This window comes from Phalacrocorax aristotelis, chromosome 4 (genome assembly GCF_949628215.1).
Source record: "Phalacrocorax aristotelis chromosome 4, bGulAri2.1, whole genome shotgun sequence".
NCBI lineage: Eukaryota > Metazoa > Chordata > Aves > Suliformes > Phalacrocoracidae > Phalacrocorax > Phalacrocorax aristotelis.
Window position 1 is genome coordinate 52,236,785 of NC_134279.1, and position 27,957 is coordinate 52,264,741.

Here is a 27,957-nt window from a genome sequence, read left to right on the forward strand (position 1 = left end):
CACACTGTTTTAATCTAAATGTCATCTGTGGAAAACTGCAAAGTCACAGAACGATATTTGTTTTAGTCTCTGTCAGTGGAGGCCAATTTTCTTCAATATTTTAATATTTGCAGTGGAAAAGTGTTTGGTATGGAAAAGTTAGCCAGTTACTGAAATGGAAATAAATTCTGAATAGCTAGAGAGTAGAAAAGAAAGACAAATTGTTAATTATAACCTTTGGAAAAGATCTGTGTTATTAAAAGGTAGCAATTATCTACAACTGCAGAGTTGACACTAGTGCTGTTCCCACTGGAAAATAATACGCTTCCTGAAGGGGCACATGTTGTCTCTTTCTTTGAACCATAATCTTCTCTACTGAATTTTATTTCCTCAATTTTGACCTTCTGAACAGGGCTGGTGACGTTTTTTTAGTCTGTGATTGGCATGCCTCAAAGCAAATTTTCTAACAGAAAGGCAATTTATTGAACCACCAAGTCATGTCCTCCAATAAAGGTGGGGATGAATGTCTCCTTTCCACAGATGACAAGCTTTAGAGGAGACATGAAACAAATTCTGAGCTCAGATATTGGCCAAGTTTGTGTCATACTAATGGCAAATCTTCTTATTAAATGTTTTGCAAGGTTAAAGAATGTACAACAGAAAAACCAGACATAATACTTCTCAAGATCACTTTCTAGATGTTGGTTTGCCAGCATTAAAGGTGAATGCATGATGTATAGGGTATGCTTTTTGGTTTTTTTTAAATCTTGAAATACTCTCTTCTACCTGTTGTATTCAATATAATGTAGTTTTGTATTTATTCTTCATAACACATGGTGATAAAAGATGTATACTTTATTAAAAAATAATGATCCAGATGAAGATCTTGTAGTGGTTCTCCCTGGAGAACAGAAAGGCTATTCTATTTTACCTGTTAGCTGTTCACATACCTACTCAAAAGACTGTACCAACTTGAGAGGTATGAAGCATCTTAATTCCTCTTTATGTGAGAAGTCTTTGTTAATACAGGATTTTATTGTTGTCTCTCAATGTGAGATAACCACATTCTCCCCCCTCAGGTGGGAAGAAAAGTTGCCAGCAGATGTCATTTCCCCAGGGAAGTTCAGAGCGGCCTTAATCATAGAACCAGGAATGGTGTGTAGTAGAGAAAGGAGGAGGAAGAAGAAAGAGGCTTTATGGATCAAATATCACATAGGGAAGCCTAATGACCATGAACAGAAAAGGATAAGAAATAATCAGACTGATCCTTTCTTATGAGAAAATAGGAGACTTCCTGGACCCAAATACTTTCAGTCCTGAAAGGAAGGCTGGGTCTAACTGCAGGGAGTATGGAAAGGCATAAGTCATGGCTCAGTAATTAAAACAGAAGAGTTAAAAATTAGATTCTTCTGCTCTCTTAAAGCCAGAGTATGTGGAAAGTCATCTGGCTCTTCTACCTAGACAGTCAAAAGTGAATTTTCTCAATAACACCACAGATGTTACTTTCATGAAAGAAATACTGCAAAGACATTTTTGGACTGAATTCCTGTTCTTACCAGCTGCCAAAATACATGCTGAGACCTTTGCCATAAATGTTGAAGTCCTCAGCCCTGGGCTATCATAACCAAGAAGTTTTCTGAAAATTTAGAGAAGTATACTTTTCATAATAGGCATTACTAAAGATAATCAGTGGGTTATCTGTAATTCCTGTAACTGCCATTCTTATTGTCATTCTTTTTGATGCCTTGATCAAAGCCTTATTATACCTGATGCTAAACATCCATGGAATTGGTAGTCCTCGCATCAAACAAGTGCTATATTGTAGCCTGAAAGCATCTAACAATGGATATAATAAGCGACGGGTGCATGCAGGGGAAGGCTCAGTGAAGTGACAATAATAATATCCCTTCTTTTTGGTAGGGTGTTTCAGAGTTCATGTGAGATATGAACTTCTGGTTATTTAACACAGGAACAGTAGAGAGAACTAGCAATGCAGGAAGCATTGCCAAGGTAATTAGGATCCAGCAGTGAGTGACTCCTCTTGAAGGAATTGCTGGTCAGCAAATATCAGCATTGTAAAAACTAAGATAGCTACATGAATAAAAAAAAAAATACAGATAATTTCTGCTTTTCCTATTGAAGCTTCTTCTAATACTAGTGGCGTCATTTAATCATATAGGTTGCTGACATCTTTACTTTCTGTAAAAGAATAAGTTTAATATTTACCTAAAATAAACCTTCTAACTAAACATGTTTAAAATTAATAACTAGTCTGGCCTTACTTTTGTGCCTTATATTTTTCTTCAACATATAAATTTTAATATGCACTATTTAATAACTTTTTGATATTTTTTATTATTGCAAGTCTTTGCTGCTTTGTCTGAGCAATTCTTTTAATTAAAGATTTCTGCTACAATTTATGTATTTCTGAAATTCTATTTTCTACCTTCACCTTCCTTTAGAATTTGTTTATCCTTCTTCAGCTTTAGAGTTTGAAAAGTTCTGTCATAGAAATCATAGTGAAAGAAAAACTGGTGATGGAAATATTATTTCCATATGGTCCTTTGCTGCACGTCTGCAAGGCACCACAAAAGTGGAAACCAGAACCTACTGATACGCTGGAGACTTCACATTTTTCTGAACTTTTATATCAGATTTTCCATAGGATTAGGTAAACATAATGGAATAAGTTTATTTTGCTGTTTTTTCATTTTATCATTTTTTCATTTACCAATATACAAAGCTGATATGTTTCCTGTTACGCATCAAGTGAACGGGGGTTAACACACTTTAGCATAGAAACCTCAGGAACTAAGAATCTGGTAAAAAATTTGCATATACCCAGGTTATCAGATCATGACCACAGCAACTTTTTTTTTCCTCTCAGGTAGTGAGTCTAAAATAAATGCAATTCAAAATAAGTAGAGAAATGCTCCCTCAATAGGAAATGGTGGGAAAATATTTTTAAATGTGTAAATATACTTTTCATTTGTAGACATTTTCCTGTAATGTCTTCAACCTCTTCCTGGAGTTAATTACTGCTATATTTCAAGTTTTAGCACTTTAAGTTAAAAAGGCATGAGGAACACACACTTGTTTCGGTATAATGGTATATCATGGTTAACACTTGCATACAAACAGGGATTGAAAGACCGCTTTCCAAGATTTGAAATAGTATAATGGACTGCTAGATTGTTGCTGGGATTAACTTTAATGGCAAAAATCCTTTCAATAACTGATATACCCACACCGCAATAAATGATGATTTGAAAGGAGTAAATGCAGTGATTCCACCCTTAACGTTTTGACTTCAGATTTTAAGACTTGCATGGGTTTTCTATATTTGTCCCAATTAAAGTTTTCCGGGGGCTTTGCAGCTCAGTAATATATAATTTTACTTGCTGTGTCACAAGCTTAATGAATAAGGAGTGAGCTTTGGGCATTTAACGAGCTTCCTCCAAGTACAATGTAGTCTTGTTTTATTTTTAGTTGCAATGTTTATATCTAAAGTCCATTTGAAATTTTGTTTGTTTAAATAAATTCCAGAAAATTCACATTTTTGTTTGCTATTTAGAAACCAGATTTTTTGTCTGCTATTTAAATATCTGCTTCTGCTTTATCACTTAAGTTTTTCTATGCATGACTGAATTCTGCCATAATAAAAATTTCATGGTGCATTATACGAGGAAACTAAACAAGGAGGTTATTTCTATCTGGAGATTATAGCCATGAACACTGTGCAGCTTTACCAGTGCATGTGGCTCTCTAGAGTGCTGTGTGTGATTCTTGTTGGCTACATCTATATTACTTCAGTAGATAGAACCAAGTTTGGGTTCACATTTACTGTGTCATGAAGCTGGATGATAGCTGTGATTGCCTTTAGCATATAAGGCGGTTGACATGGAAACGGAGCAGAGGTTGGGAACTGAGATAACATCCTTTCATGAACAAGAGTTATCTAGAAAAAATGTTTCTGGAACCTTGTCAATACCGTCAAGTTTGATATTTCTTTCAGTATCAACTAGAGTGTATTTTTTTTTTAAACTATTTCCTTGTGTAAACTATTTGTTTGCCTGTCTTACAGAGCGTTTCAATTCTTTGGTGAGTCACTTAAATGAGGTATCTGCCTCTGCTTAATTTGGAAAAATAGAGTTTATATCTCACTGAAAATGTGGCAGTACTTCAATATTTGGGGGATTTTTACCAAATTAGTTTTGACATAAAGTCAAATCTGCTGCCCATTTTACCAGTGTGTTATATAAAAAAGTTGATTAATTATTTTTTTTCTGCTTGCTCTTGGTGATAATTTGGTAAATCGGTCTTGCTGTGGACAAATGAAATGCATTGACCTTATAGTTTACTTGAACTAAAAACCTCCCTAATGTGCAAAACTGGTGTGCAAAAAAACCACCTTAATTTCAATATCATTTGGACAAACTTCTAAGATATCTGGAATGTTTCCTTAAAGCAGAAGTCCAAAGATCATTATTTTGATTTTGCAGACAGCTTTCTGATTCTGAGTGTACTTATTAGGGATTAAATTATGCCTCTCAGGTTAGAAAGGACAATTGAGCAGGGAAAAAGAACACTAAAATCTAATGTGAAACTTTATTTTGGGAATACAGAACTACAGAAAGTAATAAAAGTGTCTAATTTAATTGGATCAATACTTACATTAACTCTTCTTACCTTGGAACTGTCCAGGAATAACTTGGACAATAAATTATTTGCTTCTCCCTATTTGGAATACTGATATGGTGGGGAGTCTACTGTCCTGACACCTTGGGAAAATTCTTGGGAATATTCTTGAGAATATTCTTGGATATATTGCATATTGGTAAATAATGGTAAATAAGAATATTGGAAATATTCGTGGAAAGACTATCTTGGGAATATTCTGATGAACAATATGGTTTTTTAATTTGTGTTTTACAAGCTTCCAACAGTTTTAACTGATTTCAACCTCTAAGTACTCAAAAGCTCAGCAATGGCTGGCGTTTGTAGGTCTGTTTTTTCCAAATCCTCCCTTATTCAAGTTCCTTCATGTTAGTTTAGTGTTAATGATAGAAAGTTTGGCTCAGATTTGTAGCCTTAGTTATGTGTGTTTTCTTAGACCCTGGAGCTTTTTCTACCACCTCTGATATGACCTCCCCATTTGCAAGAAAGGTTGTTAAGAAACTTGCTGATGTTCTGGTTCTGGACAATGGACAAACAGCTAAGGAATGTTCTCTCCATCCCCTCACAGCTTCTTTGCTCAGCTTTCTACCCTTCTGGACTGACACTGTGTCCTTCATATTCTACTTCCAAACTTTTTGCATTTAATTCCTTCAGGGCAGTCTTCAGGTTTGTCATCCCCCATTTGCCTGAGCTGCAGTTTTCCATGTAATTATTGCAAAACTGCTCAGTTCTTTGACTTCTCTGGGCTGCTGGACTGACCAGAAGACTGAGTAATTTCTGTTTCTCGCAGTTCACATTTTGTTGCTGTAGTGTGGTCACATAACTCATGCACTGTTGGTGCTTTGTCTGGGTCATTGACCAGACACGGTCAACTTGTTCACTGTCACCCACAGTATGACCCTCTAAAGCAGTAGAGAAATTGTGGTGCTACACAGCAGTGGGGAAACATGTTCCTTGTCTTTGTTAAAGTCTTGCAATTCACGGCTGCTCTGTGGTTGGATATGGGGAATGCCACGGTGAGTTTCTCAGCAAACCTAAGCCTAACATGGATTTTTTTTCCTTTTTTTCTTTTTTTACATGCAGAAGTACCTTGGGAATACAATGTTCATTAAGAAATATTAGTCACTTTATCAGGATAGGTTCATTAAAAGAACCCTGTAAGGAAATGTCCAGCCAGAAATATATTACCTGCCCGTGCTGGGGATGCACTCAAATAACAGACTAGTATACAACCTTACATCAGCTCACAAACTGCCAAGAGACAGAGTTGGCAGATCTAGAATCCTGCATACTTATTGCATTACTTTTTACATCATTATGGTGCTGTGTGGAGGTCCAGAAACCTGAAGAGGTGTGCTTGCCCATGCACAGGAATTAAATCATAAGAGAGGTAGTGCTTGCACTATAAGCTATGGTATACATGTCGCTACTACTCCTAAGTGTCTTAAGCGGGTGGTGGTATTAAAATTAACTGTGTTCTGAATATAAATCTGGAATTATGTTTAATTATACAGCGTACCATCTTACCTAGAGTAAACTAATGTATTAAACTAACTGGAATGATATTGTTCCGTTTAAACTCTTTCTAATATAAAGAGTGCGGTTTGGAAATACTCTTCAAAACTGAGATAATTCGCTGTGATTGCCTATTTGAGTGGTGTACAAAAGGCATGAAATTTGTCAAATATATGTTAAAAATAATTGAAACATCTGTAAAAAATAAGAGTTTTCCTATGACTGCTCATGCAGAGTATTTTTTAGTAAAATGACTTTATAAAGAAATCTGTCATTTTCATATACTTACAGTAATCTGCTCATCTAATTCTAAAAATAAAAGTCACTGCACAGTGGCACTGTGATCATTAATTACTCTATAAAAACCCCAACCTTTTTTTAAAAAAAAATTTCCATTGTATTTATAACTGGATTCAAATTCAAGAAAGCTTTTTGAAAATATCCCCTAAATTCATTTGTTTATTTTTCCCTTTATAAATCCCAGCTGCAAATCTGTTTCAGGTAAGAAGTACTATAGTACCATCATGTTTATCTGCTATGCCTTTAATACGCTACTGAAAATCTTGAAGTTGTAACATTTCGGGGCTTATAATGGGAGTCATCTCATACAGTGTCATGAGCATCAGCTAGTTCTTGAGGTCCTCATATCTGTCAGGGAGCAGTGAGGGCTGACTGCTCCCTAAGGGGTGTGGGGAGCGATGCAGGACAACCCTGCCAGGAGGGGTTCAAATGGGGCTGGACTGAAATGGGCCCCCACCAGGGGTGGGGAAGGCCCGGGGAGGTTGGGCAGGGCCTGTAAGGGCTGGTGGTGCCCTCATGGCCATGAGAGCATCCCTCTACAATATTCTATTTATAAACATATTGTTATTTTTAATAGCTCTGTGTAACTGTAAGAATGTTCTTACTACGTTGCTTTTTGTTATCTACAGTATAATTTTTGAAAGGCATCACAAATAATTCACTAGCTCTTTTCTGAAGACCACATTTACATAGCAGTGCAGAAGCGTTCGGTTAATGAGAAGGTGTATATATGGCCTACCACACTTCATATAAAATGATACCTGGGTTTTTTTAGAAATTATTAATAAATTAGTAACATCAAAGAAATTTCTGTGTCAATGTCATGCATCAGATATAAAGGATTATATTTCAGTACAGAATTTAAATAAAAAGAAATTATATATGAGGTGAGAAGTTCTTACTCTGATACATGTGATTCATTAAAGTTTGGGGAACACCACTAATAGACACGTCCCCCAAATAAAATCTTTTGCCTCAGATATTTTAACTTAAAAAGTTTTTCTTAAAAACAAGTAACTTTTTTCAATGCATGATATTCAGTATTTTTGCACAGCTGAAAAGTGTTCCCTATTAAGGTAACTGAGTTCAGAAATAATTTCCATAAAATATAAAACTGACGTAATTTCACTATCTGAAATGCTTTGTTCTTTTTGGTTTTTCACGTGTTTGCAAAATAAGCTTTTGTTGTCCTGTAAATGGTCAGTACATCTGAAATAAAGCAACTTTCCACTAAGGAACTAGCTGCCATTGGTAAGCATGAAAAATACTTACAAAATCCTCATGTGAACAGTATGACTCGTTCCACTTAAAGATTTTTTTATTGGCTTTGCAGTCTATGTGAAACTATTCCTGTAAATGCTTAACAAATGCAGGTAATCTCAGAGCAAATTTATATAGCACACTAACTGCTGTGCTTAATCCATCACATATTCTTGCAGTTCAAGTTAGAATTACAAGAAGTGTGTGGTTTTTTGTCAGGTATAACCTGAAGCTTTTTTTCGTTAAGTAACTAGACAGAAATTATTTAATAATACAGCAATCTATTTTTTATACTTTATCAGCTATTGGGTGACATCAGCCTAGAAAATTATATCAAAAAAGTAACTATGCATGTTCCTAGGCTTGTCTGACTTCAGAACAAATCTTCTTTACTTCCAAATACTTCCACACTATTTGGAGAGCTTAATCATCCCATTTTTTTTCTATTGTTTGTGTTTATATATTCATCAAAACATTTTTTTTTTTAATTTCCAATTTCCAGGAAAACAGTGTGATGACATATTTCTAACTGCCTTCTGACATCTGAGTATAAAGTATTTTGTGGATTATCAAGTCTATTAAATTGCAAGCTGAAGTTCACATAAAAAGAGTAGCAGATCCAGTGACCCAGAGATAAAATTATCCAATATTTTTATGCTCTAGATATGTGTTAATTCATATTCATATGACTGACACTAATTTCACTTTATAGTCATCTTACAGATCTATAATTCCACTGATTTCAGCTAAGTCTTCTCCGAGTTGCTAACTCCTCTGAGTAGACTACCTTTAAATACCTTGAACCTCTGCCTTTAGGCACTTCCTGTGGAAAACAGAGGTGCAGGTAAACAGTGTAAACAAAATACTGGACTGCTTAAGCTGATAGGAGTTTTGCTACTGGGTTTTCTTTGGTCCAGAATTTAAGCTTGCAGCTCTATATTTGACATCCAGGAACTAAGGAATATAGATTTAAGTTCTTAACTTTTTCATCCCTCTTTTTATCTTTTAAACAAGACAAGAAAAGGAGAAGAAAGAAGGTTTGGCTCACCTAATCTTTCATTATCCTGTACTTGAGAATTTGATACCCAAGGTCTTCATTTACAATTAGTGTCTGAGCACAAGAAACCTGAGAGGCAGATTTTAGCCTGAGAATCTTTTTGTTTTCCTAAGGTGAAAGGAAAGAAACCTTCAGATCAGACTACGAACAGTGTTTGGAAGTGTAAGTTACCAAACCCTCAGCTGACCAGACAAAAACAGGCGTGGCAGTACCCTCCCTTGCTAAGGGTGAGATTATTTTAACTGACAAGACTCTTCCCCAAATACTGACTAAGCAAAAGGGGAAAAGGATCCCTAAAAATATACTTTGGCCATGCAGCTGTCTATCAGGACAACCCCCTTTCCCAGAGCAGCAGTTGCCTGGACTAATGATCTTCAAAAGACCATAAGGAAAGTGGAAATCACATCAAGTGTTGAGGAAAAGGTCCTTAGCAGCTGGTTTTGTTGCCAGAAGCTCCCTTGCTTGCATCACATATTTAGCTCAAACTGGTCACGCTGAACACAGCGTCTCACTGGTAATTATAGCTTTTCATCTGGAAAGAAGGACAAGCCAAACAATGACTTTAATCTGCCAGATTCTGTGATGCAGAGCTAATTGGCAGGATGTTAGAGAGGTCATAGCATGGTCCAGTGAGAGATGAAATACACCTGAACTTTTAGAAATTAGCTCAGAATATTTTCAGACTTCCCAGGGAACTGAGTATCATTTAAAGTTAATAATCACAGTGAAAACAACTGGGAAGAGTGTTTCTTGCAGAGGAAAGCCCTGGATTCAAAGAAAAGGCTTGTAAGGTATAGAAAATTTAAGTGCAAATGTAATTCATCATTCAGGTAAAAATAAATCTTTATTACGGCTCCTTAACTCCTTTCATTCTCTTGTTAAAACTTTCAAGGATAGGAAGAACCAATATATAAGTGACACACGTACACACAAACACAAGAGGTCCATCTAACCTAATGTACTCAATCCAGGAATGACAAATAATGGATACCTAGGGAAGAATCTAAGAATGAGTATATAATATTTCTTAGAAATATTTTCTTAGCCCTTAGTCATCCCTACCTAGAGGCACTTTCCCACCTGTGTTTCTGTGAGGTGTCTTACTGGTGCTGGATAAACTTACTTAAGTATAGGTAAATGCTAGCAAACTGCCAGCAGCATTCCATCTCCTGTGCTGGGAGATGGACCTAGTATGCAGAATGAAGTCCCAGTTGTTGAAGAGGTGGCAGTCACCAACCTGCTCCTTCACCTGGATGTTCACAAGTCCATGGGGCCAGATGGCATCCACCTAAGGATACTGAGGGAGCTTGCAGAGGAGCTCGCCAAGCCACTCTCCATCATTTATTAGCAGTCCTGGTGAACCAGGGAGGTCCCAGATGACTGGAAGCTAGCAAATGTGATGCCCCTCTACAAGAAGGGTCGGAAGGAGGATCTGGGGAGCTACAGGCCTGTCAGCCTGACCTCGGTGCCAGGAAAGGTCATGGAGCAGATCATCTTGAATGCCATTATGCGGCAAGTGCGGGACAGCCAGGGGATTGGGCTCAGCCAGCATGGGTTTATGAAAGGGAGGTCCTGCCTCACTAACCTTATCTCCTTCTGTGATAAGGTGACACACTTAGTGGATGAGGGGAAGGCTGTGGACGTTGTCTACTTGGACTTTAGTAAGGCCTTTGACACTGTCTCCCACAGCATTCTCCTGGAGAAGCTGGCTGCTCACGGCTTGGACAAGTGCACTCTGCGCTGGGTTAAAAATGGGCTGGAAGGCCGAGCCCAGAGAGTGGTGGTGAATGGAGTCAAATCCAGTTGGCAGCCAGTCACGAGTGGTGTCCCCCAGGGCTCAGTGTTGGGGCCGGTCCTGTTCAATATCTTCATTGATGATCTGGTTGAGGGGATTGAGTGCCCCCTCAGTAAGTTTGCAGGTGACACCAAGCTGGGTGGAAGTGTCAATCTGCTGGAGGACATGAAGGCCCTACAGAGGGACCTGGACAGGCTGGATCATTGGGCCAGAGCCAACGGTATAAGATTCAACAAGGCCAAGTGCCGGGTCCTGCACTTGGGTCACAACAACCCCACGCAACGCTACAGGCTTGGGGAGGAGTGGCTGGAGAGCTGCCTGGAGGAAAAGGACCTGAGGGTGTTGGCTGACAGCCGGCTGAACATGAGCCAGCAGTGTGCCCAGGTGACCAAGAAGGCCAATGGCATCCTGGCTTGTATCAGGAATAGTGTGGCCAGCAGGAGCAGGGAAGTGATCATGCCCCTGTACTCAGCACTGGTGAGGCCACACCTCGAGTACCATGTTCAGTTTTGGGCCGCTCACTACAAGGACATTGAGTTGCTGGAGCATGTCCAAAGAAGGGCAATGAAGTTGGTGAAGGGTCTAGAGAACAAGCCTTATGAGGAGTGGCTGAGGGAACTGGGGTGGTTTAGCCTGGAGAAGAGGAGGCTGAGGGGAGACCTTATCACTCTCTACAACTACCTGAAAGGAGGTTGTAGCAAGGCAGGAGTCAGTCTCTTCTTCCTAGTAACAAGTGATAGGATGAGAGGAAATGGCCTCAAGCTGCACCAGGGGAAGTTTAGGTTGGACATTAGAAAAAACTTCTTCAACAAAAGGGTTGTCAAACATTGGAACAGGCTTCCCAGGGAGGTGGTTGAGTCTCCATGCTTGGAGGTATTTAAAAGAAGGGTAGACGTGGTGCTTGAGGATATGGTTTAGTGGTGGACTTGGCAGTGATAGGTTAGTGGTTGGACTCAATGATCTTAACGGTCTTTTCCAACCTTAACGAATCTATGATTCTATGATTAATATACCCATGGTCTCACTGCAAGCTTCAGGGGAACAGTGTGGTAGCAGGTGATTCTAGGGAGGAAAGTGCCTCTCTGCAGCAGCAGCAGCCATGCTAATTTCCCCTCCCCTCTCACACACTCACCCCGCTCCAATGAGACCATGATCAGTAAGCTCTGAGTTTTTTAGGCTGGGTTTGTTTCTCTTTGCTCTCTGTTGAAGCCCTTCCCCTCTCCTGTGCATCTGCCCTTCCCCTGGCAGAGTGGATCTGGCTTCTAGTTCTTCAAGAATCAAAATTCAATTCTGTCGTCTTTTCTGAGATTCCCTGAACTGGCTTTGGACACAGGATATACCTATGCATATATATGCAAACATTCTTCAAAAGCTTAAACCTAGTGGGATGCTGATAGCAATATAGTCATGCTGCAAACGGACTCCAAAAACCTTAAGACAGTACTTAACATTGTACAGTGTTTGTCTTTGTGCTACATCAGCTTGATCACTAATAGCACCTGTCAGGTACTATTGGTGGTGGGCCAGGGTTGTCTGTTACATGACCTCACCTTCCAGTGCTCTCTTTCTTTGCTTTTTGAACATAATGATACCTTTTACCTTCAACGAAATGCATGTCTGTGTTTGTAAGGTTTTAGTAAGTGCAATCCAAATACTATAGGTTATACAGGTTAATAGAATAATGTAGTATAGTGTTGGTTACAAATTAAGTTCAACTCTGATTTCTAAAGCAGGGATTCTATGCACAAAGGTTTTAAGCCTAAAATAGTATTCTTATTATTCTTTTCTATAAATATTTGACTTGTGAAATACTTTATGAAATTATTAAAAAGTCTGTTATATTTGACACACCTTCCCTCTCAGCATGCATGTTGATATTTAGTTCTAGCTTAATTCTACCTCAATTTTTTGTTCTCTCATTTATTTTCTTATACATGTTTCCCAGGATAGCCCACTGGTCTTACAATCTGACAGAAATGTAACAGTGAATGCAAGAAATCACATGGGACAGTTAACTGGACAACTGACAGTAGGTGAGTGTTCTTTATTGACTGTTATGTATATCAGTTTAGCTTTATGAGTAGGTTTCATTAATTAACATCAAACATAAAATATTGCTGAATAGTCAGAGAAAAATCTCATCACCATACTCAAACAAAAAACCAATGCGTACAATGGATCATAAGAGCATGATTCAGAATTAGCTGAAGGCAGGGAAAGTAGAAATGCCTTAAAATAATTAAAACATAACTTTATGAAAAATTATTATTTCTGAGGCAGGTGTAACAAAACAAACTAAGAAAACAACCTCAGCAAAAGTTATTTCAACAACAGTTTTAGTGGGAAAATAACCATCATTTCTTGCAAGTCTTCTGTTACTTCAGTGGGAATTAGTTTGTCCCCATTACTTTTGTAATATATTTGTAACAACATATATTGAAAACTGTTGGAGTAACAGAATGTAAAATCCAGAACAATACAAAAATCAAAATGCTTTCCTAGTTGCTACAAAATTTAAATGGAAATTCATCATACTGCCAGTCATCCATTAAAATGGTGTCTGATACTTTGCAAAGTATAAAATATAGCAAACCAACATTCCAAATGAAATGGAAGTAAAAAATCCTCTACTTATCGGTTCAACTTTTCATGTGTTTTGCCCTGCTTTTTTTAGATTTAGCGCATTATACTGGATTTTTAGCACAAATCATACTTATTGTGTTAGTAAATATGAAGTAACAGTTTAAAATTTTCAGTACTAGAATAGTACTGAAGATATTAATTGCTTTTTAAGACTATTGGCAAAAAAAAATTCAGTACAAAGTAATGTTCTAGATCTGTTAGAAAACAATATGTATTAGTTGGGAATGGGATGAAAAACATACAAACATATACGTGTAAGATACGATGTATATATAAAGTCGAGGAGACACACCTACACCTTAGACTCCAAGTCTCTTAATTTTTTTTCCACTTTCTTTCTGGCTTAAGCTGTTTTATCCAGTGTTTTTTCCTCATGTGCCAAGGTTATGCTCACAAATAGTTTTAAGTTAAAATCTAGCTGTAATTGACACTGAGCTTTCATATTTGCTGGATGGAGAGAGTGGCTTCAAGTTGTAAAAAGTTTTTGGCAAGTACATAGAGAATGACACACCATCTGCACTGGTTTCCCTGAATGACCACATCAGATGAGTGTGCAAAGGTAACCAGACTTGCTAGCAGATACAGATGAGGAAAATTAAGCTAACACCTGTTATAGCCATATTGTACTTGCCCAGGGTGTTTATGGAACACAGTTTCATCCAGTAGCTGTATTATTAAAACCTTCCCCTTCAGCTAGTAATTGCTAAAAGGTGAGTTCTCCATGGCAAACATTCACATTGGATGACATAGATACATACTCTGATTGCTGACACCTTTCCTCCTAAGTGAATCCAGCACCGAAAACGTATACCAGGTTTGCTGACATCAGAAATTTTTTTTTCCTGTTAGATGTAAATACGCTCTGGAAAGTCCCTGTCTTCTCCAGAAATACTTTGTGCCCTCACTGGTGCTGCATGGTGAAGCAGCTGCTTGTGTGTCTGCCCAATGAAAGGGGTGAACAGGAACAGTGGAGAAAGCATTAAGGAGAAATATATTTAAACTACAGAAAAAGTAAATTATTATGCCTTGGGGAAAAAGTTGTCTAGTTAACCACTTTGGAATATTATCTGTTAACTTCTTTAAACAGTTGAATAATAATAATAAAAGACTACACATTTATGTGCATGGCCGGAGCATCTTGACAAGAAAGAAGGATGCCTGTGTGTTTAGGTGGTTGATAATACATTTCCTATATGGGCTATCATTGGCATTTTATCTGTATTTCACAGGACATAAGTGATGTTACAAGACAATAAATAAGCTCATCTCTTGTCTTTGAAGTTCAAATTGCTGTCATTGGTCATGGCAAATTTCAGGACAACTAAAAATTTTTTCTCTAGTATTTGGAATTGTGCCATATAATACTAAGACAGCCTTAAGAGCATCTGATTTAAACTGTTGATGGAAGATAGATTAGCGTAAAGAAGTGGGGGTGAGGCTGGGAGGAAAGACTATGTGGGCAGCCAGGGACCAGGAAAAACTTTGGCGAAACTCTTGATAACAGGTTCTCAGTTCTGTGAGTGACTGTGGAAGACAAAATATTTCTGTGAAGTGCATCCTTAAGGAATCTTGGTACACATCCTAATCTAGAATGAGTGAAGGAAAAGTATATTAAAAAAAATATCTAAGAACACATGATGATTCAGTGGTTACATGTTTAAATAGCATAAAGCCAAGTCATGGCTCCAGGCCTTACAATATCAAGGTTCATCCATTATTAGAGTACAATGTATTTATACTGACACAGACAACTGGAAACGGAGAAAGTCACAGGTGCAGCAATGCTTTCTGTTGGGATCTACACCAACTGAGCTAGAAACGTTTTGTGCTTTGGTCTATTTGTGACATATCGTCAGGGAAATGCAAAGTTTGTATCTGGATCTCCAAAAGTACTCTACAGCCTTCAGTTTTTAGACATGCCATTTAGGACAACAGGGCAGATGTAGCACAGACTTAAAGGATGTCTACAGAATAAAGATATAAAGATGATTGTTCATTGATTTTTGTATCTAAGTTAGATAAGTAAAAGTAATCACATCTCTCCCAACCCTTACTTAGGAATACCCTTTGTATTATGCATTCTACTGAATTACCTTGACACAACCTTTTTTCTCTGTTTAGTCAATGTTTGCATAGTTTTAAGCTGTATGTAAAAAGTTCTACAATTTTTCTGCCAATTTTTAGAAATGAACAACAGTTGCTCACCCCAAGCCAGAAATCTGTTGTCTCCATGCTGTTTGCACAGATCATATATATCTCTGCCTGATTTTGTGGAGGACATTAGGCCGACAAGTGCAAGAGGGATCAAAATTAAATATGGCTGAAAGGAGACATTTGAAGCGCACACATCTTCTTACCGTAACATCATCTTCAGATTTGATTATTACGTTGCCAGCTTTCTAATTTTTTTCATGAGGTGGTTAGTTCTGTGGTGGTTGTTTTTTTTTTTTTCCATGCTGCAGTAATTTCTTCTGACAGGTATTTCTGCTATTGCTTAACCCTTTTGCTTTCATAAAGATCCCTGGGGATATCAGAAACCTTTTTAGAATATGATGTACAGATAAATGTGCACTTCGTTGTTGCTAATCTTTGGGGTCTTTAAGACAGAATCATAACTCTCACAGAGGTCCAGAGCTGTACAATTCAGAGCTTTAGAGAGCTCCTGAACTTGTAGCTCTACTCATTGATACCAATTAAAGTAATACCACACTTTTGCAATTACTTTTTGAAAATAACAGGCGGATGTATAAGTTTCAATTACAGCACTGGTAAATGCTGATAACAGTTCTAAAAGACACAGTTATTCAAATAACTTGTCAAACTTGATGACACTTTCCATCTATTTACCACAAAATTTTGTTATGTATTCAAGATTATTTTTCTTAAAAATGTGCTTGCTTACATGCTCTGTTCCACCAAGGGTACATGGGGTATTGTGCAGAAATAATTGGTTGTTAGGAACTCCAGGTATGTAAACTTGTGTGAGTGGAAATAGTCCCCTTCATCCTTCTTAACTATATCACGTATGCTAATAGTCTGTGCCTATTATCTACTGATACCTTACCAGGTAACACATCCTGCTACCTCTTAGCTTCTGAGGTGGTCAAGGTAGCTTATTACTTAAACTTTGTTTGTGATGTTCCCATTGGTTTTGTGATATTCCCAAAGTTTTATAGCCAGCTAAATTATCTTTCCAAGTATAGGAATATAAAGAATTTATCAGGAGGTGAAAACACAGCTCATCTGCTAGTCTGTGGTACAAATCTATTGTCAGATCTTTTAAATGGCCATAAATGTGAGATAACTTGCCCTTTCTAAATACAGGTTATCTACCTTATACTTAACTGAAGAATTAAAGGACTTCTTTCAGTTTCAGGAATCACTGCAGAAGGTATGACAGAGCGGTGCCTGAGAGGCCATATGGCTTTACGCCTCCTCCTGGCAAGGTGCATGAGATAAGCCAGGAGGCAGTCAGAAAGCGAGCCATGTTGCTCATAACAGTTGAGATGTCCAGCTGGAATCTCAGTCTCATCCCTTCTCATAATTTACAGTGCAATGTGACGTTGCCTCTGTTTCTGTCTGTCTAGTCCCTGGAAAAGTCTTTTTACAACCATCTGCGCTATAACAGATTTTGTAATAGAAGCTCACATAAAGTATATTCAGATATACTCTTAATGACTTTGGCTAAGCTATCATGAGAATCTATTCCCATTAATTAATTATCTTGAAGTGCAGTATTAGGACAATGTGAAGCTCTGAAAACTGGTCAAAACTTCAACCTCTTTGCCAGCACTTTGATGGGTCTGCCAAAGTATCTTTTTAAAAATTAACATGTTGTTTATTTGAAATTCATCCATATTTTTTCCTGCAATTCTCTGTTTAAGTCACCTTCCAATAATAGAAGCCACTTGACTTGTTTGTTTTGATTCAGCATCAAGAGGCAGTAATAGTTAATGGACTAGTAAAAAACAGTTGCAGACAACTCTTTTCTAGTTTTTACTTCTGTTTAACTTGAAAATGAGTTGTATCATTCTCTGTGCTAATCTTCATATGTACATTTGACATTCAGCAGTGGAGAAGTTAGGCTCTTGTGACTAGCCCTTTCATTAATTGGATTGAAAAATAATACTTTTTCTACATCCATTATATAATTAACTCATAAAACTATTAAATATACTTAGTATGATCAACCATTTGCAATCCGCTTCATGCTTGGGTAACAAAATCTCTCTGAAAGAGAGAAATACTTTACACAGTCCTTCAGATTGCTTTTAATCATTTAGATATATTTTCAATTTTTAAGCAATATCTTTTATATTGTTATGATACTCTTATTGTATGTTATGTGCAGACAGAACACTGCATTGCTGTTTAATATTTGACATACCCTATGGTGTAAAATATATCTTCCATCTCCCTTATGAATTGCCACATGAAAACTGTGCTATAAAAATAAAGAGTAGTAAGCTATTTCTCTGTCACTTGTTAGAACCAAGTGGTAAATCCTTCTGGTAGGTATGGCCATTATTTAACCTGAAACCTCCTTCCTGAAATACAAGAGCATATCATGTCAGTTGATATGTCAAGAATTAAAAATTCCCCCATGAATAAACACAAATGCAAGCAGCAGTAAGACAATAACTAAATTCTGTGCAATTTCTGCATGGTTATTTCAGGGGCAAGAGTGCTTGTGCATCATTGGTTCTAAACAGCATAGCAAAGGTCTGTGCTGTGGATATAAGATTCCTTGCTTTAAGTTTTGTCATCCTCACTAGCATTGTATACATAATCTTCTTTAAATCTTAAAAATAATAACTCTATGTTAAATTATTTAAACACTACATTGGTACATCCAGAGCTGGGGTCTTGAGACCTCTTCCTCTTATTTCTGCATTCAGTATATTTTTTTCTTCTTTCTGCCTTCTTCAGACTTTAAAAGTTTTCAACATTTGAATCTTGATCCAACTTTTCTTTTCTTTTTGTTTCCCTCGGTCTGAACTCAAGACGTCTGTTTCTACCTTGGATACAAGATACAGCTCATGTTAGTTCATATCTGAAGTTGTATTGATCTAACGTAGAGAGCACCTTTTGCTGCCTGTAACTGACAGACAAAAAGAAAAACATACTTTGTACTTTTATAACTAGTCTGATACTTCTCTCTATAACATTTGTAGCATAGACAAAATACATGCAGGTTATTTTCTCTCTTTTTCTAAGTTTATTCATCTATGTTTGAAAGGAATTTTGAGGTCCAGTACCCGTTTTTTGATGCGTTTTTTTTCTTTCCATAATCTAGAGCTGGTTTGGAAAGGACAAGCACATAGAGGAAAGGATGCTTTTTCAAAATCAGAATATGCATTCTTAAGTTTGGACTTCGGAAATCCTCCAAAGTGTATGCAGCTACAGGGCAGAATGCTTTCTTTTTTTATTTGGCAACTGCTACAATTTTCTTGTATATATCAGCTATAAATCTTAAATTTTGTTAACCTGCTGTTATGAAATTGGACATTTTTTCTTTTTACGTGGAAAAGTTATGAAGCTGCATCAGAGGAAGTAAAGACTGAACTTTAGGAAAAGATTATTTGCTGAGAGAGTGGTCAGTCACTAGAACCTGTGGCTCTCCAGGGGAGTGTTCACATCACCAGCCTGTATGAGTTCAAGGAGCATCTGGATGATGCTCTCAGTCATATGACTTAGTTTAGGTAATCCTGTGAGCAGCAGGGATTTGGACTCGATGGTCCTTATGGGTTCCTTCCTACCTGAGATATTCTATGATTCTTTCAGAGGGGTATAGAGTAAATCCATGGAGGTGAGGAAGAGGGACAAGTAGTAGGTCTTCCTCGGGCAGCCTGCTGGAAGCCAGGCTTCAAGTGAAGCCTCAGGTCCCAGCTGCTGACAGCTGGAGCTGGCAGGAATAGGTGGGCACCCAGAGGACTGGCCGCATGCTGGCTTCCGGCAGGATAACCTTCAGAAAAGCAGCAGCCACAGGCCTCTTTTCTCATGAAAGGGCAATAGTTAATGTTCTATACCCACAGTCACTTTAGAGATGCTGGGAAAAAGATGAAAGGGAACACAAAATCTGTGTTTTCCAGGCAGTGATTGGGTGAGGGGAGCAAATGTGCAGCAGTGACTCTGTGCAGAGGGGTATCCAATACACTAGGCATGAGCCTCAGCTCGGTGCCGTAGTATTTCATCTCAATGCTTTGACTCCAGAGCACCCATAATGACACTGGACATATGCTGAAGTAGATTCAATTATCAATGGCTATTTTGCCAGTGGTACAGCAGTCTTCTGCTTACTTTTTATGTTTTATAGGCTTTTTATTTTACTTCATTGTATTTTAAACACAAGTATGGATGTTTCCACTGTTTCTAGAAAATTGACACTGAAAACTAGGAAAAAGGATATTCTGTTTCAGTTCTCAAATATTTTATCCTTGATATTAAAATTTATTATTGTTTCCCCCTGTACCATACCAGAAGACATGGAACGATGAGCAGTGGATGGATTTAATTGTAAAAGTAGAGTGTGAGTGGGAAGAGGTCATTAGTGGTTTGCATGGTGGTACAGAAGTGTTAGTATTTAAACATTAATCCATTGCCATCTGTCCTGTTGTGGTCACCCACATGCTCTTGGCCAATACAGACAGCATAACTACTACCCAAATGTTCAGAGCAGGGAAGGAGGATTTTCTTTCATAGGAGAGATCCCAAAAGTTGAAGAAATAGACATTTTTTTGGAGGTATTTGAGTAGATTTTAAGGGATAAAGTATACATCTTAAAAAGATAGTTCTAATTCTTTGTCTTCAGCTTTATCAACTGCTAATACTTCATTTAACTGCAAAAGCAGGTGCTGTGCATACATTGTGACATTCACAAGGCTGCTGCTGGGTGTTAAGCATTATTAAATTACCTACAGCATCTGGACCTTTAGCAAGTCCCTGACAGGACATTAAGATTTTATTTTTACCCTTTTTTTCTTTCCTGATATTCAGACAGCTCATTAAAATTGGTAAGAATATATTATTCTAATATGAATGGCTTAGGTGAAGGACAAAATAAGGTCAAATAAACGAGAAACTGATTTTTTAACTTAATTAAATACAAAAACATAATTTTAAGATAAAGAGAACGACAAGAGCAGTGAGATCTTTCTGATGCCCTCCTTTAGAGCTGCAGAGAACATTTGGAAGAAGGAATGCAACAGCATGCTGCTACTTTTAAAGATGTTGAAGTCACAGGAAAGTGTTTTATCAAAAATATGGGTGGGGAGTAATTTGATTGTAGACTTGGAGTCTTTATTCAGCTAAGTTATCTTTAAAAAGTCTGAGTCCTATCAGTTAGCATACTGAGCCAACTATGTGAAATTAGCCTGTTTCTATATGTGAAAGAGATTTTTGCAAGTGGATAGTCAGGCTTGGAAAACTGTGTCTGTTTGTTCGTGAAAATTATTTCTCCATACAAGATCATGAACCTCTTAGATCACAAGTTCTAGTTCATATCTATTAGATGACTAGTATGAAAAAATAAATAATAAACCTTCTGCTTTCTAGAATTTCCTCTCACATGTCTTTAGACTGTCGGAAATTGCATCTCACTGTTATGTTACAATTATTCTCTTTTTAAAACCACTAATGCTGAAGTATACTTTCTGTTTATTACACTGATTTGTCAGTCCTATAAAAATGTGCAGTTCCAAAACTAACTTCAGTGTATAACACTGAAACTACAATAACACATTGGAAAATACCAGTTAATATCCACAACTACAGCATAGCAGGTTTTTTGTGTTCATGTATGAAGATAATTATCTTTATTTGCCTTTTATTTTGCCTCCATTCAAAACAGTATGGAGTTTCAAATTCCATATTATGCCAATACTAGAGATGTTTCATTGTGCCATTTGTAGATGGGCAGAGCTATTTGATGTATTTTATCTCAAGCCTGTATGGGACATTTAAAAGTATATTTAATATGGACTTTAAAAATTGCTATAATACATAAATATATCACTGAAAATACCTTCTTTTTCCTTAGGTTATTCTTAGAGTGATAAATATTGCAGTTGCAGCTGAATTATGAACAGATGGCACTGAATCAATGATTAGCTGAATATTTTAAAATTTCAACTAGATTTCTTCCTGTGAAGAAAAGCACTACATAAATCTGAAATTAATTAGTCACTGGGAATAGCTATCACTCACTGAATCACTAACATCAGTTATAGATCAAAATAATACAGAGTGAGCATTTTCCCAAATCTTAATTAAGGACTACATTGCCTTTAAAGTAAGTTATTCCACCATTAGAGTCCCAAAACTTCATGGGTTTCCTTTTGTGATGTTTTGGATGGATGTTTTGTTTGGAGAAGTTGTTTTGTTGCTTTTCTCTCACATGTATTACCAAAGCACCTGGACTCTTTACAACCTTAAAGTTGTCAGACACTAGAAGCTTCCTACTCATTTTGTTTCTGGAATGGAGAAAGCATTTTTCTGTTATGGAAGAGGATGATGGGATGGTTCTGACACTCACCTGTCTTTTAAGAAGAAAAGGGAAATTTGTTAATCTTCTGTCCCTAGTTTGTTCTTTTCTGTGTCTTCATTAGTTTGTTTTGGGGTTTGGTGGTTGGTTTTTTTTTGTGTGTGGGTTTTTTGTTTGTTTGGGGGTTTTTTGTTTGTTTATTTTTATCTTCTTTTCTCTGTGAAACTTTTATATGAAGCCAGATATTAATTTACTACATCTATTTTTCTCTGTGGTGGAGTGATTCTACTTGGCTTGCCATATTGCCAAAACAAAAGCTTTCAGCAAGTCCAGACAAATTCCACCTATGCTGCAGGTCTTGCCTCTGAATTCATACATCCATCTGCATCTAGGTTAGATTTCTTTTCAGATACAAAAATCATACATTCCCTTGAGCACACTTCAGAATTCTCCATGGTTCTGAACTTGTTCCATTACCATGAGATCCTACTCCCAAGAGCATCAATATAGCCTTGCTAAGTGGTGCATTTGAAAGGTAGACAATCTGGGAGTGATTCAAATGACAAATAAAGACGCAGAATTTGTCAGCAGGGTAAGAATCCAAGGTCAATGTCTTCATCTGTGAATTGAATTGCATCTTCTGTGTTACAAGTCAACAATGAACTCCACTGAGAACCTTAATCAGAAGAGACACTTCCAGGAGCTAAGAGCCCAAATCTGCTTTTATCCGGCTTCTGCAGCTTTCCTGGCCCTTGTCCCACTGTCAAGGGCAAGAAGAGAAGTAATTTCCTAAATGGATAATACAAAAATCCTAAGAGCTTGGCTAAGCCATCATCATCTTGTGCTGTCATCATAGTGGATGCTAGTTGTTTGGAAATCTGCAAATGCAGTTCATTGATCTACCAAGTAGCAGAAGGGTTTAAAATTATCATTTTCTGGTCATCAGGATGTAATTTTTCACTCCTGTTTTGCTAACAAGTAGTACCCATTAGTAGCCTTTTTCTAGATGAATCCTATGTATCTTTTAATATTTTGTCCACTCTTTCATTAAATCTTTCTCAGATAAAGCGTTATTTTATGAAATGCTAACACCTTTTGCATGGAGAACTTCAGCATATTTGTACTCTCTTCTCTAGCTAAAGCTGATAATCTGAGAACCAGTCACTTTGGAAAAAATATACTTTCTAGTCCTCCCTATTTGGTAGCTAACAGTGTTGAATTCATTTTATAAAAATGTAAAACATTTTTGTAACTTTTTTTTTCCAAGAAAACTTCTGAGTACTCTGGTAGCTCGTATCTTTTGTTTCAGTTGTCTTCTCTCAAAATGTGATGAATTGAATTATTTATCTCAAAAAGTTTCATTTGCATTCAGAAACCTTTATACGATATTTTCTATTCACAACAGGTTATATTTGAAGTCCATGGAAAACTGCCAAAAGTGTCTGGAAAAACAACTTGTATTTTTTTAATAAATTGGGGGCGGATGGAGGAATATTGAAATCTAACTTCTGAATAAGTGTATATAGAGAATACAAGTAAAAATATTTAAATTAGCTTTTAATTAATAGTAATAAACCACCAAAAAATCTTCAAAATACCTTCAGAGTAGAAACAAATTTCAGAATTACTGTCTTTAATGCCCACAGAAAATATTAGCAGTAAGAAAGGCAAAACTGAAATGCTTTTCTTTTTAAATCTTCACAAAGCAAGATATGTAACAGTTAGTAAAAAAGGTCACAGGGTAAAATCATGAAGAGACAAGGTAAGGAGCTGTTAGGTGACATTAATGTATTTCACTTTATCCAATTTCCGTTCCAGTCCAGTTCACCTCAGAGTGATAAAGCAGGCAGCAGAAAGGTACTTGCACTATTAGCAATTATTTTAGAGAGTATGTGGATGAGAGATAAGGTCTCTTGCATCGAAGAATGCAAAGAGGTCAAACATCAGAGCTGTTTATAAGAAAAGAAAAAAGCAATGTTGTAGCGATTTACAGAGAAGTGATTTTCAGTAGAATTTCTGGGAAATTTTTAGAATATTCAATAGAAAAGTCAGACTAAAAGTCTGACCTAAAGGAAATACATAATGATAACTAGAAACAGTTTTAGAGAGGAATGAATGACCTTATAATCTGCAAGATATTATATTTCCCAAGGAGAAATGCAACATTCCTGTTTTGTCTTTGAGTTTCAACAGTGTAATGAAGAAATTTCATACTCCCCTTAGTCTTGTGTGTGCTTTTGCTATTTGATTTGAATGTGAAGTTCATTAAGCACAGCATGTAGTCAAATATCTCATACTATGTTTTGTTCTGTCTTTTTTTTAATTCTCATTTCTTTTCAGTGGAATACGCTATAAATAATACCCTTCTGTTACTTAGTAGGCAACTTTGGATTTTCATAAAACTTGAGGTGGCCAAACAACGTACCAGTAACCTTATAGCCTAACTCAACTAACAAAGACAATGGAAACTTTCCTACTGATTTACTGTGGAAATGTAATGCACAAACTGCTTCAATAAGCTTCAGCTTCTGAAAAGTATATGATCAGCTTTGTAAATTATTTCTGTTGTAAAAACTAATTATGTTACAGAAAACTAAAAATTCCAAGGTTGAGGATAATGCTGGAAACCTGTAAAATTCTCTTGGGATTTAGTACTATTCAGTTTGCGTTCGTCATGAGGAAGAAGAATTGATAAACTTTCTATTATCATTCACCCTTTGGAGTACTCCAAAATACATTAGAGTCATGAGCTGGACATTCGAATCATAGAATCATTAAGGTTGGAAAAGACCTCTAGGATCATCAAGCTCAATCATCAACCCAACACCACCATGTCTCCTAAACCATGTCCCAGAGTGCTGTGTCTACATGTCTTTTAAATACCTCCGGGGATGGTGACTCCACCACCTCTCTGGGCAGCCTGTGCCAATGCCTGACCACTCTTTCAGTGAAGAAATTTTTCCTAATACCCAATTTGAGCTTGCCGGTGAAAGCTATGTTGATAAAGGCAGCTATAAGAAAGACTTAACATAATGTGGCTGTTTACTGATGTCACAACAAAATATTCATGGGCGATAGAGGCAAACATCAATGGGAAAGATAATGAATGAGGCTGGTAATAAAAAATAGTACATATTTATTTATTATTTACTTTCTTTATTATTTACTTTATATTTAAATAGATTTCATTTACTAATTTAATTTTAAATGTAGCCATTTCTATGTATTGTTAGTTAAAATATATTTATATTATATATTCTTTCTATATGTTTATAATATGTTTATTGTATTATGAGGAAAATCAGTCAGGTAGAAAACTCATTGTACTTGCCACAAGACTCAGTTCAACTACCTAGCTCACATTTTCGATAAATTAAACTTAATGAGATTATAAAAAGAGAAAAACATGCAGTCTGAAGTCTTACACACACAATTGGGTGCCTGGCATATCTTCCTCTAGCTTGCTCAGCTTTCTTATCTGAGGACCCATATAAGTGATTAAGTTACTACAGCTAAAGTTACAACCTGTCAGCTGAGTGACAGGAGCAGACAATGCAAAACACAATTACAGAAGCAAAATAAATGTGTTAAATCTCAAGCAAACATCAAGAAGCGCGTTTTATTTTCAGCCATCCATGTGTATTGTTCATAGCTCATTAAACCTATAGACAGTTTTATGGGAACAGACCAAAGGTCTGTTTAGCCATGCAATTTCTGAAAGTCTCTAGCAGCAAATACCATATGATAGAGGTAGTAGAAAGAAAAGCACAGGTTTGTCTTGTGTAGTTGTGGCCTCGATAGAAGTAACATGGAGACTGCTGTCTGCTGAAACTTTTATACAACTTTCAAATATATATTTTCATACCTGGGTTTCCACCATCCGGATGCACTGGGAAGGCAGACTGAGGGAAGCATGTATTTTGCCTATTGCAAAGGTGACAGGCATTATTTTAGATACATCTTTTCATTAAGTTCCTAGAAGTAAAATCTGCCCAGGATGGCAGAATTTTCCTGGGAGCTTCCATTTGACCAGGTCCTAAACCCATAATATCAGTAATCATCTATGAATACCAGTGGGTCTGTAAATCATAGAGAAGGAAAAGCCATGGTACCACCATACATGTTGTGTGATTCAGATGGTTCTACTTAAGTTTCTTTGTTCGTATGTATTTCTTTTATATAAATGTGTGGCTTCTGCCTATGCTAATAATTTATGTTGACAGCTGGTATTATTCACTGTAGTTTGATGCTAAAAAAGGTGACAAATATGTGCATTGCTGCTTCTGGCCTAGTACTTGCTCGTTTCCCTTGTCTGAGTAGGTAATCATTCAGACCAGGAAAGCTCGAAGTTCAGCCTCTCCTAAAAGTAGTAGCTTTATGACATCTCCATAACAGTACCATCAACAGACAGACCCAGCTGCTACTTTCACCTTTTTTTGATGTAATGAAGATGGTCCCTTCCCTTCCTCAGCAAACAGAACACAGAATATCTTCTGATTGCTGTGAATGTTTGCTTGTGTAGATATCTTGCTTTCAGCTGAAAGCTCTCTTTATTCAAATTCCTCAATACTTCTATGCAGCCTGAGTCCTTCATTTGCATTATTGCATTTACATTCACTGAAAAACTTCTAAGACCTCTGGTGGCCAAAATAATATAATATCTAACATTCCTATGAATATTAACAAAATTTTATCTAGGTGTATATTACACAAATATTGATTTTAGACCCGACTGGGGGTTGAATCTTTATTAAAAATGCTTTATCTCTTTTATCTCCAATCTCAGAACATTCTCATAAGAATAACTTTCTTTGTCATCCCAAAATACCCAGTGTTTAATAAATGTTTAAATAACCCATTATTCATTGAAGAATCAGATGTACATTGAATTTCAATACGTTTTGCATTTACAAAGGTTAGAAATTCATGGTAATTCCCTTTGAATTTTAGGCCCTGTGTATTTAATTTAAAGTGGTTGATTTCTTATCTATTTCTTTGTCTGAATTTGTTGTCTGCCAGGTGGACACTGAAGGTGATTTACAAATGAGACACAATTGCTAGTGTTCATCTACACCTGATACAAGCACACAAAACATCTCTCACCAGAATGGAAAAAATTCTTGTGTGTTTAGTATTGTTGATAGTTAGTATTCCTCATGCATCTCCATTTCAGCTTATGTTTCATTAAGTTGAGAATGAATGGAAATGCATTGTAGAAGGCTGGAAACAGACCAAAAGACCAAGCAAAGCAAATGTTAGCTTCACTCTGATTTTAATGTTTGTGTTACTTTCATTGCTGTTCACAGGAGTGGGAGTGGAGCGCTTTACTGACAAGAAGTAAAACGTATGATCTTAATATATAGGGTTAAAGTCCCAGACATATTTTGTGTGCCAAATGAGCAGTATTAGATATTCTTAAAAATCGAAAAGCTAAGTCTAAAGTAGCATTTGCGTGGAAACTGTTGCACTTAGGGAAATTATGAGTTTTAGATTGTCTATCTTGACTCCACAGTAATGACTTTCTACATCACTTCTTATGTTCACAAGTATCATACAAGCATTATTACCATGATTATAGAATTCTAAGGAAAATTGGAAGGGAGATGAATTTTGTGGAAAATAAGAAAAAAAGACCTCAAACCTGATTATCCTTTCCCACAGCAAAAAATGTGATACAGTGCGTTATAAAGCAAACTATGCATAACCACACTATTAGCTGAGAAGAGGTTCAGTCTGCTGGTAGGGGAAATCCAAACCGGCCAGCGAGCTGTAATGACTGTACATGTTCTCCTAACAGTGAAAAAAAAACACTATATGCAGCAATTTCCACAGCAATAAAAAGCCCCACCCAAACTACCTGTGCACACTTATTACATACAGAAAATTTGATCTCATCTCTTGATAACATCCACCAACAGTTTACACCTCTATCATGTGATTATGGTATTATACAAATCAAGATTTTTACATGATCACCATTAAATCATATTTGGTAAATGGAGTGTTTACCCTTCCATCTTTAAAATTGTATCTTTATAATCATATCTAAACCTTGGAAGACTGGTGAGTTCTTGGTAGTATTTATTATAATTCCAAGTAGTGGTTATAATTTGTTTTCCTGAATAATAATAAATTAGTACAAGATACCACTGACTTTAAAAAGCAAAATGTTAAACGCATGCATCCTTCACAGTTATTATTATTATGGTATTACTTATTAAAGTAAGTCAAGCTAGGCACTGTACAAAT

At 36.7% G+C, this 27,957-nt stretch overlaps 1 protein-coding gene across 1 annotated transcript in view; it reads left to right on the forward strand.

Moving 5' to 3' along the window:
* Positions 1–27,957, forward strand: part of SGCZ (sarcoglycan zeta) — a 245,039-nt gene that overhangs the window by 143,382 nt on the left and 73,700 nt on the right. The window contains exon 4 of the mRNA XM_075091410.1: positions 12,529–12,616. Coding sequence (XP_074947511.1) covers positions 12,529–12,616 — 88 coding nt within the window. The remainder of the gene's footprint in view (positions 1–12,528; positions 12,617–27,957) is intronic.